The sequence below is a fragment of the Mytilus trossulus genome, chromosome 11 (genome assembly GCF_036588685.1).
Source record: "Mytilus trossulus isolate FHL-02 chromosome 11, PNRI_Mtr1.1.1.hap1, whole genome shotgun sequence".
NCBI classification, from domain to species: Eukaryota; Metazoa; Mollusca; class Bivalvia; order Mytilida; family Mytilidae; genus Mytilus; species Mytilus trossulus.
This window is the reverse complement of record NC_086383.1, coordinates 50,637,543-50,649,625: the sequence shown is the minus strand read 5'-3', so window position 1 is coordinate 50,649,625 and position 12,083 is coordinate 50,637,543. Positions and strand designations below refer to the sequence as shown.

The 12,083-nt window shown below is 30.0% G+C and overlaps 1 protein-coding gene across 1 annotated transcript in view; it reads left to right on the top strand.

Moving 5' to 3' along the window:
- Window positions 1-11,283, top strand: part of LOC134690133 (oxidation resistance protein 1-like) — a 54,327-nt gene extending 43,044 nt beyond the window's left edge. Inside the window, exons 13-18 of the mRNA XM_063550106.1 lie at window positions 1,196-1,213; window positions 2,831-2,944; window positions 3,350-3,502; window positions 4,045-4,140; window positions 4,832-4,905; window positions 6,221-11,283. Of these exons, the coding sequence (XP_063406176.1) occupies window positions 1,196-1,213; window positions 2,831-2,944; window positions 3,350-3,502; window positions 4,045-4,140; window positions 4,832-4,905; window positions 6,221-6,359 (594 nt within the window). The 3' untranslated portion in view covers window positions 6,360-11,283. The remainder of the gene's footprint in view (window positions 1-1,195; window positions 1,214-2,830; window positions 2,945-3,349; window positions 3,503-4,044; window positions 4,141-4,831; window positions 4,906-6,220) is intronic.
- The last annotated feature ends 800 nt before the right edge of the window (window positions 11,284-12,083 follow it).

The window sequence follows — 12,083 nt, the reverse complement described above, 5'->3', positions numbered from 1 at the left end:
ACAACTGCTGTTTCTATTAATACTTTTACTAACTAGAAGGACTAAAGAGATATGATTGTCTTTTATGGATTTACATAATTTTGTGGGTTTGGTTTTTTGTCACTTTTTGTTTCAAACAATCTTTTTCATCACAAAAGAATTTCAAAAAAAAGGACAGTATGAGTAATTAGGTAAACATGATAAAACAACAAAAGAAAAAAGAAAAAATAGAGCAATTGACAAGTTCTCATGATTACCAAACTTTGAAATGTATATTCATTAAAAGTTTCCGCCTCAAGTATAATAAAAATAAGATCAAGTATTGGTCAAGTCTAAGCCCTTGAGGTCATTAAATATGAGGTAGGATGATCATTTGCAGATTCAGAATACAACCCATCAAAAAGGGGATCTGATATTTCAAGCACAAATTCCCACTTTAAGTACTAAGAAAAGTTCTATGCCCTTAAGCCATGTTCCTTATAGAATTCGACAAAATTTTAGATAAAGATAAGTTTTTGAGATGTGTATTGTTTCTGCAGTTGAAAAAAGTTTGCAGAGTAAGTATTGTGTTTGCCAGACATTATTAATATGTATATAATTATTTATCACATATCATTGGGTAGAATTGTCATGTTAGATATTAATGGAATGCACCAATGGGAATTACTTAAATAAAAAGATATAATTATCCCCATTGTGTTGATCAAAAATATGTGAACCCCTTCTAATACTGTAAATTCAGAAATTATTGCAATGTTTTGCAAAAAAGTAGCAGGTTCTCAATGATAAAAAGTCACATTCATTATTTAAGATGTGATTTTCCTTCCCCAATCGCATTTATTATAATTCACAATTTAGCCTGAGGTCAAGGTTTTGCAATAATATATGCAAGCATTAATTTCTGAATTTACAGTATTCCTTTAAGCAAACCAGGCTCTATGGGCAACTAAAGATTTTGTCCCTAGATTTCAAACTTTAATTCAAATCATTTTGAACTTTTAGGTATTTTTATTGTCCATCGTAAACATGAAATGTGATATAATTTTACAAATTCAAATGTTCTTTTTGTGATGAAATTTGAAACAATTTTACATTTGACAAAGACCTTTTACTTTAGCTACCATACTATGTTGATTGCTTATAAATTGGCTGAAAATTATACTTAGTATATAGTATAGGAGGCTATCAAAATATAATAACTTAATCTGAATTACAGTTTATTGCAGATAAAAAGGTTTGAATAAATTAATTTATGGCTTGAAAAAATTATTAATAACTTTAAGGTGGTGGAAAAAGTTTGGTTAAAAATAGATTGATTGATAAATGACAGTTTAGCGCTTTAAAGATAAAAGCCAATTCTAATGATTGCTTCTAATTAGTTCCAGAAATCGCAAAATTAATCTAGTAAGATAACTTTCGTTCAACTATAATAAATTGAATGCACTAAAACATTTCTAAATTACAGCTATTTTAATCATTTTATATAGTTGAAATCAAACTTAACCAGATATTGGTTTGTGTAAATTTCTTTTAATGCCCTGCCCCTAGTCGAAAATGCATCCAGGTTTACTTTTGTATGTTAGTCTGTAAGTCCTGACATTGATTTCAGTTCTCTAGCTTGAGTTAAGAGATATTGTTTGTCTTAAATCAGTGGAGAATAAAGGCTTTTTTTCCATGGAATAGAATCCCAATTTGAAAAAAAATGGCTTAAAATTATTCCCAAAAAGACAACTTTTTCCCAAACAGTGCAGTCTTAGTAGTAACTATCATGAATACAAACTGAAAAACACTCATTTAAACAATTTTCGTGTCTCAAATGACTATATGTGGCTATGTGCACATTTGAGGGTCTATTTATGAATCATCACTGACAAAATGGGGTCTTATTTTAAAGCAGGGTTTGACTCTTGAAAATGGGTCTGTAAATTGAAGTTTCAGTCAAATTCATGGTTTATTTTAAATTTTCCAAGTTGAGGAAAATGACAAATATTTTTCCAATAAAAAATGGTAGAGGTAGTTTTGAAAAAAGCCAACAATGTCACTGGAGTTTACCCCAACCAAATACTATGAAACTTACTGGTACATAAACTGCTTCTTACCAGTAACCATCAAACTCAGATCGAATTAAACTTTGAGTGGCGTCACTTTTATTCTTCTTGAGTAATATCTGTTAATAATGATAAAATTGCTGAATTTGCAGTATATTGACAAGCAGGAATGTGTTTCCCATACAGTCTTCTTTTTTTTTTATTCTTTTTTTTAATTGGACTGAATATGCTAAAGCTTTGTCATGAAGACACATGCTTTTATAATTAATGTACATGTACAAACTAACACTTAAAAGAAATTAGTTACAGAATTTTTTATGAGTCTTTTTGAGTGTTTTCTGCATGCTTATTGAGAAAAGAAACAAATGCATGCTCTTGAAAGGAATTCTACTAAAACATTTCAGAGAAGCTTGGGTATCATGTAATTTGGGTTGTCTTTCCTTTACCTTCACTTACCTACCATATAATGAAAACAAGATTTCTAACTTTCAGAGTATCAAATATTTTTTTATGATTTTTTCAATCTTTATGTTACCATGATACTTTTTAGAAATGAGGACTATTTAAGTAGTTTGAATATAAATTAAGCTACCCTTGTGTGCAACTTCTTACAGAATAGATGAATTTTAGTTTTAAAAAAATGAACCACTTTGTTGCTTTTAATTTCCAATAAGGTATTGTTGAAATCGTTGGGCTTCTTCAAAATGCTAATAAAATTCTTGTATATGTTCATTAATATTTCACATTTAACAAACATTCTGATACAATCCCAATATGATTTTTAAACTTTTGATATTTTTCAGATTATCAGCGCTGAAGAGATGATGAAGAGGAAATCTATAGATACAGATGATATTATACTGATGCCTGAATTACTGGCTATATCTAATATCTTAGAGGACTTCCACTTAGAAATGGTAGGTTTAAGATATCTGTCTATAAACCTGTAAAATTTACTCAAAAGTTACCTGAAGCAATTTTAAAAATCAACCTTGGGGAATAAGGTTGGTACCTCACTGGAGTTATCAACATGGTTACTTTTCTAACAATGGTCAAGACTATGTTTTGATTAGGAAGAATAAAACCGCTAGTTCACAAAAAAATACGATATTTTTGTGATTGAAAAAAATGAACAAAATTATCATCACAATAACAGAAAGTAACAAAATTAATATTGAAGTAAGATTGAAGTACAACATGAATTTGAATTGGTAAATTGGTTGTCAAAGATTTACAATTATAAATGCATCAATTTAGTTATGAATGTACAGTGATTGCCTGAGTTATAACGTTGAGTAAATGTATTGTCTTTATGTAAACAGTTGAACTCAGTGATGCCTCCCCGAACTGTTGGATATCCCTGGTCCCTGATCTACAGCACAGAGAAACATGGATTCAGTCTGAAGACAATGTACAGACACATGAATGATATAGATACTCCTATATTACTGGTTGTCAAGGATACTGCAGAAAATGTAAGTACTTGTTTATAAATTCATGACCATTTAAAAAATATGGACATATTGGATTTGAGAACATGAAAATAGTAAAATCCCAAAAATACTGAACTTCAAGGAAAATTCAAAACAGAAAGTCCCTAATCAAATGGCAAAATCAAAAGCGCAAATTTATCCAACGAATGGTAAACAACTGTTTTATTCCTGACTTGGTACGGGCAAAATATGGCTATCAAAAAACACATGAACAATATACATTTAGTCCTTAGTTACTGGTTGTCAACAACTTTTAGGAAACTTTTAGATGTTAAATATAACCCTCTGGCACTTAATGGGATTTGCAATCAAATTTTTCCTTGCCATTAGCAACAATGGGTATGTTTATTTGTTATAACAAAAGTTGTTTAGTGTTAAAAAAAAATCGGTTGAAATTCTGCAATATTTCTATGTTATATTTGAGGTATTTGGTGCCATGACTTCGTGTGAGATGAAAGTTAGTGATCACTTCTACGGGACAGGAGAATCTTTCCTTTATTCAATCTTTCTATGTTATATTTTAGGTGTTTGGTGCCATGACGTCGTGTGAGATGAAAGTTAGTGATCATTTCTATGGAACAGGAGAATCGTTCCTTTATTCATTTTATCCTGAATTTAAGGTGAGAAAAAGAATTATTCTTTATTATAACTGATGGTTTTGTATCTCCTCTGAGGAAAATTTGAAAAATAAGACTAAGGCATGTGTTTCTAATATTGGCAGCATAATATAAGTTATATGGTTCCCTACGGCTTCAACCCCTATGGCTTTTTCCTACCCTTAATGGACCCATAGGGGGTCAGTAGTGAACCGTATAACAAATTTATCGAACTCAGGACTTTTTCCTGCTGGGTTTTGTAGAAGAAAAAAAACCCCAAAGAAATACAACAACATCAATAGATGATGTCACCATTAACAGTATTCGTGACGTCATGAACCCCTTATGAAATTTACTAACCCCTACAGATCCATAGGGGGTCACTAAGTGACTGCATTAAATCAATCACAATGTGATAATTTACCTGTGGTGTGATAAAAATGATTAGGTTACAAAAACAAGAACACTTATGAACCACATCAACAAAGGACAACAACTGAACTAAGATTTAACGACTATTTAAGAAATCGTCCTTTAATTTAACAACACTTTTGAACAACTGGGCCCGGGTTGTATGAAAAGTGCTTTGCAATTGATATCTTAAATCTTCTTCTTAAGTATAAAGCTGCCAGATTTATTTCAATGTCATCATTATATATATTCACACTTACACAACATTAACTCCAAATTTCCATCTTTCCTTTGTTTTTCGTAGGTATTCAGATGGACAGGAGAGAATAACTTCTTCATGAAGGGAAACCAGGAGAGTTTATCTATTGGTGCTGGACAGTAAGTTTAAAATTTCAATTTAAACTTATTTTTCTGGAAATTTAAATAAAGTTATGACTGTATTCCATAACAAAGGCTGAATAAAGATTAAAAGAACATATATTACATTATGTTAAAGATATCTGTTAATATTATGTGGAAAATTAGATTATTGTGGATTCCTTATTATTCATGGAATACCAAATTTCATGCATTACTTGAGAAGAGGAGAATCATTAATTTTAATTTTCAATGTAGTACAAAAATTTTAATTGACTTATGTGAGGCACAACAACAAAATCTAATATTCACAAATAAACAGCTGCGCCATGAGCACATGATACGCCCGACGTCTTGTGTGGAAGTTTTTTGCAATAATCATAAATAGTTTCTGAGAAAATTTTAAGCAATATAAACCATATATTGTTTTTGAGACTCGACTGGACATGTGAAACCCCCAACCCTGTTTTTTGGTAAAAAAAACCTAAATATCACTAAAATAAAATTTTGAATCAAAACCAAAAAGTATACAGATCTTTAGATTAATATAACAAAGAAGTGTGTAAAGTTTTAAGCAATAATCATTAATTGTTTTTGAGATATGGCACAACATGTAAAAAAACCTCCCCCTTTTTTACAAAATACTCAATAACTCAAAAATGAAATTTTTAATCATCACCAAAAAGTATACAGATCTTTAGATTAATATAACAAAGATATGTGTAAAGTTTTAAGCAATAATCATAAATTGTTTTTGAGATATGGTGCGACATGTAAAAAAAAACTCCCCCACGGAGGACGGACAGACACCGGACATTTGTATACCATAATACGTTCCGTCAAACTTTTGACGGGCGTATAAAAATTGTTTCCCACGAAAATGAACGAATTCACAGTAAATAAAATAACTATGAATGAAATGTTTTTGTTTTCTTTTTCACACATCATAGAGGTAAGTGGTGGTCTTGGAAGACTCAGGCTCTAACAAATTAGAAATGGCCACTCTGATATAACCAAGAAAGCTGTGTTAAATACCAATAATCTATTCATGAATAAAATCAATCAAAATTTGATCATTACAATACAATACCATAATTTGAGGATTGATTTTTTATCCTTTTTATGTTTTAGTTACTTTGAAGTAGCTTCTTAAAGCTAGACCACATGGTAAAATAACTCAAATATTTTTACACACTCTGTTTACAAAATTGAATATTTTGTCTTATAAGATCAATATACTGTAATCAGCCTTGTTTGGTATGCAGTTATGTATAATCCACACCCATTTTCACCCCTTCAATATATACTTACCTGTAAATTATTTGTTCTTTTTCAGAGGTCAGTTTGGACTTTGGTTTGATGGAGATATCTACCATGGTAGGACCAATCATTGTGAGACCTATGATAATGACATTTTAACAATCTCAGAGGACTTTGTTGTTAGTTGTTTTGAAGCATGGGGATTTACGGATTGAAAAAGTCAGAAAAACACATCTGGTTGTTATGAATATTCATGAGAAGATTTCGCCAAAACAGCAGATATGTGAAGAAATTTAGCATTATATAAATATGTCAGGATCTCTTTTATTTCGTAAAAATTTACAGCAAAAATGATTCAACTGTTAACATGTCTAAAGGTGAAGGTCAGGCTACAGTGTAACCTCAGAGTGGTTCAAGTAGTTCATCTACTGTATAACTAGTCGATTAACAGTGGTTATGAGTTGGAAAACCCGCATATAGCAGGTGTGCTCAACTTAAATCTTGCTGGACATGAACTAGGATTGTTAGTTTTCCTGTCAAAGGTCTGTGTGGTCTCTCCAGCCACTTCAGCTTCCTCAAAACAATAAAAACAGACTTCCATGATAATAAAATTTACGGTACCAATTTTCTTGCACCAGATGCACATTTTTGACAATACAAGTCTCTTCAGTGATGCTCGTGGCCAAAATATTTGAAATCCAAAGCTTATATAAAAGATGAAGAGATTTAATCCAAAAGGTCTAAAATGTATAGCCAAATGATATAGCTATAGTGCTGAAATTGTTGTTTATAAAATAATCTTCCTGACCTCTTTCCCTGTGGTTCCAATGGAATAAGATAGCAACCCATTTGGATAAAAGTAACATATTTTCAAAGATCAGCATAGTAATCAACTATAGATTAGTGTCAAGCTATTAAATCACCCATTGACCTAAGTCTAGACTTGTTGTGATTTTTTTAAATAGAAACTTCCAGAGATACAATTTCAACCCAAAATTGTTAATAAAGCATAGGTTTCTGATTTTTGACCCTCCTTTAGAAAAAAATGAAGTGCAGTTAAGCTTCAACATATGTCTTCTGCTGTCAAAGAGCAGTTGACCATTTGAAAGAACAGTTGACCATTTGATTATAACATGTTAACAGTTATATGATTTTTGTTGCACGTTAGCTAAATAATCCAGTCTTTCACTTGTATTGTACATAGTGCACTATAAATAAAGATTTTGTAAATAATTTTATGTAGTCAAGTAAAACAGTGTATTAGAGTATTATTTGTACTTCTTTTTAAAAGTGCACATGTACATTGTAGAAGAATTGTGGGTAAATATGTGTATTTATGTACATTACACAATAGATAATCACTCTCTGTCATGTTGTAATTCATAATTTACATGTATGTATTATGTTCACAATCAAATTTTGTGACTTTATTTATAAAGTGTGTTCTTTTTCATTGATTTATATTATTACCATTAACCAGCAATTTTCACATGTGCAGAAATAGATCAAGGTGATTTAAAAAAAAAATCTATTAAAGTATTATATAGATAAAGGAAGATGTGGTGTGAGTGCCAATGAGACAACTCTCCATTCAAATAACAATTTAAAAAGTAAACCATTATAGGTTAAAGTACGGCCTTCAACACGGAGCCTTGGCTCACACCTAACAACAAGCTATAAAGGGCCCCAAAATTACTAGTGTAAAACCATTCAAACTGGAAAACCAACGGTCTAATCTATATAAACAAAACGAGAAACGAGAAACACATGTTCAAGTTGCTTCAGGTAAATGAAGAGGTTTTATGCTTCTTCTTTAACTTGAAATATAAATTGTCTGTAAGGGGCTATATTGACATCATAACTGTCTTACAAAAATTATTTATTAATTGTTCTGCTTGGTTTTGATTGGTCACAAATTTCTATTTACGTATAGGTCAGCTTAGAATTAATTTGTTAAATGTTCCGTCCTTGTTTTGAGTGAAAGTGCTCTATAGAAAAATAGGTAAACAGATAGTTATATTTTGTGTATGAATATTTCTACGCAATAAACCTGGTAAAGAAATAGTTCTACAGATCTTTCAAACCAATAAAGGGTCCTGTCCTAGCCCTTTTTTTACCTTGCAAGGGCTGTATAGCCAGTCCAGGTCATTGAGAACTTCCATTTGTTCTCTTGAAATTGGGTTTTGAAGATCAAAATAGGAATAATAGCCATCATGAAAAAGTCTGTTTTACATTCTAATACATTCTAGACATGTTTACTCAATAATATTACAAATTTAGTGTATTCATGATCATCAGCTGATGTTGATTTTTTTCATATTTTTGTTCAAAGTATATGTATTTTTTTCTTTTTAATATCTAATTATTGTTATTACACTATGTAATCAAGATGTAAATTTATTATCTATTATTTTAGGGAGAAAAATTATGATTCGTATCAAATACACTGATGTTATTCTTTTAATTTTATTTGCAATATAGTAGTTGAAGATGCTAGTCATTATTTTTTTAGATGTGATATTCTACTGTCATGTGTATCTACCATCATTGTGTTAATTTTACCATATCTATAAGATCTCTCAGTAGACCATTTTCATACTATACTTTTGTTCCTTGATTTTATAATTTATGACAGATTATCTTCTCTTGGATAAAATAAAATATTATTCTGTCAAGTAAGATCAAGCAAAAGAAGTCAAATCACTTATAATCGGTGTAATTTGAAGGAAAATTTTATTGTTTTATGAAGTTTTGTCATGCATAGAAAACATTAAACGACCAATTCCCATTCTAAATTGTACCAATCGTAAGCTTGATTTTACTTCTTTTGATCGCTCCTACTTGACTAAGTATCAGGATGTCCAACCACAGAGAAAGTGACCTATTGAAAAAAGTCTGTTGGCTGGTGCATATTTATATGTTTCATATACATATGTTGCATAATTATGTAAATTATTAGAAAAAACCGTTTGCATTTTCAATGTTATTTTGTGTCAAACTTTATTTTAGTAAAGTTTAGTTTAGTATTTGTGAGGGGTTTATATTTTGCTAAGATTGAGATGTAATTGAAATCAAGATATCATTTTTACTGGCATACCTATTCACTCCTTAAATCCTAAATTTGTGCTTCAAAGAAGATGAGAATCAGAAACAAGTCAATCATGCCAAAAAAAAGTTTGAAATTGGGGAGTAAAAATAAACCATTTTAAGATACTTGATATAAACCAAGTTCTTTTATAGTACAATGTACTGTTAAAATCACGGTCACAGTCACATGCAGTAATCAGGTTCGTTTTATGTTGCTGGTTTGCTGTCTTATGAACATATACCCTAAAAATAAACAGTATATTTGATGGAATGCTGAAAGTTGTTTTACTTTAAGACCTAGTTAATTATTTTACTTTATTAAATACTCATAAAATAATTTCTTGAAATTGCACTCTTTATTTCAGGGCTTGTTTTCTTTTCATTTCAATACTCATTTATTTAAAAAATATCTTCACTATGCTTGAACAACATTCATGCTTTTGCACATTCCAAAAATCAAACTGCATTCCTATTAGGCTTCCAAGTATTTAAGTTAATAAATCATGATGTGGTTGATATTTAAAAAAAAAAGCTTATTTTTTTGCTTCAGCTACGATTTAATATTTTCATATTTTATTGAAATGTTCAATAATTGGTGTATTAAATTAAGTATACCCATGTCATTATTTGTGAGTTAAGTATGCTATGAATAATTCTAAAGTAAAATATGTGAAAGCTTTTATGAACTGCCAGTCTTTTTAATTCATTCGACATTTTGCTGTGAAAATATTGAATACTGAAATATTGCATTGAATTCGTCTCCCTTTGTAATTGATCTCAAATATTTTCATAGAAGTACACCATTTTTTTCAATGTTTTCTGTGGAATTATCTGTTTGCTTTTATGGAGGACCAATCACACAAAATGAGCTGAAGCATAAAAATCATAGACTCAATTGACTTATTTATTTATAATTTTTTAGAACTTGCATCTCAATTTATATCACAGTCTAAACTCAATTTGATTAAGAGCTTGGCTTAAGCCATATTTTTTTTATATTCTTTAAATGTTGAAATCAGTATATTGACCTCATAATGTCTTTAGGTTTTTATTTTGTTTAATCAGATTCATTGGCAAATATTTACACATAGATTTTTATTCACAGAAGTGACCATTTAAGAAGATAGTATGTAACACTTGAATGAGTTTTGAGTGTAAACTAGTAAGATATTATGTTGTAATTATGTATTCATTGTTATTTTTTTTGTTTCTTTTTCGTTATTTAATAACAGAAGATGATGTTTTGTACAGTTATCAAGTTAAAGTATTTTTACTGTATTTTATATGGATACTCTTCAATTAATATGCATGTACATGTAAACGGGATATATATGTGTGTTGAAGCACGTCCTTATAAACATTGTTGTTGCTAGAGAGAGGTAAATTATGAATAAGGTCATCGTGACCTAGTTTTATAACATTTTTGTTGCTAGAAAGAGGTAAATTATGAGTAAGGTCATTGTGACCTAGTTTTATAACATTGTTGTTGCTAGAAAGAGGTTAAATATGAATAAGGTCATTGTGACTTAGTTTTAAATAAAACATTGTTGTGGCTAGAGAGATTGTTGTGGTAAATTAGGTCAATGTGACCCATATTAAAGTACTGGTCACATTCTGGGTATATTTGTTAATTATGTCACTGTGACTCAGAAAACAAAATTGTATTGCATATTATTTGTATGTACTGGTAGACTTAATAATTAGCAAGGCCTTGCTTCATTTTTTGTCTCTAATTCAATTTGTATAAACCATTGAATTTTTAACATGATTTTAACACAATCATTCTTTTTCAATGAATGTATGTATATTTAAGATATATTTGCACTCGTTGCTAATGTTTAAAAAATAAACTGAATGAAATAAAAGCAGAATATTCAATTTTCCGTGTTAAATTTGAGTAGCAAGAATTGAAGAAATTAAAAACACACTTTGCAAATACACATGGCTATTATATAACTTTTTAAACTTATAGTAGAATGATTCTAGACACAGTTGACAATGCTACTTATAAATAATTCTGTGATGAAAGGTCAATAAATGTTAACATTTAAACTCTTTGTTATTTATTGTCTTATCTCTATTTCTCTAATTCTTCGTTGATTTATCTCTTTCGGCACCCATTGTATAAAAAAAAATTTAATCAACGTGTGGTTCGATTGATCTCAGTACTTCATTGGTTAAAATCCGATTATGACTTGGATTTTTTTTTTGCTTCCTCTGAATTTCCTTTTGTGAAGGCATGAAAAAAGGCGACCATGCTTGATGACGTCACATAAAAAGAAAGTCTTTTTGCAGATCATTCCAGAAGAAGGCATAAGTTTGCCTGCATAATGTTAAAAAATCATTAGAGAAATAGATTCCACCACCAAATCTCGTGTAAAATGATATTTATCCACTCTTGACAGTTAAATTTGAAAATTTAACTGTCTCGAGTGGATAAATATCGAATTACACTCTATGCAGTGGTAGAATCTATATTTCTCTAATTCTAATCCATATATCCCTGTCTTGACCTGATGTTTATTTTTTATTTAATCAACATGTGGCTTGTTTGGTATCAGCTCTTCATTAGTCAAAATACAATTATCAAATTTTATATCATATATATTTTTACTTACCAGTCAAGGAATATACATAAGGATTATCTCCCTTACAACGTTCTCATAACTCGCAACACCTGGATGATTTCAAACATCTATCTAACATTGATCATCCGGGTGAATGCCTCCTCAGTTTATCTTTCGGCGGCAACAAAATAAGACGTTCTCACTTTGAGACTTTTCTATTATAGTCTCGTCGTTGCAAATTTTTATTTATGTACGTTTAATATTATCGTCCGCTCATATTGGACG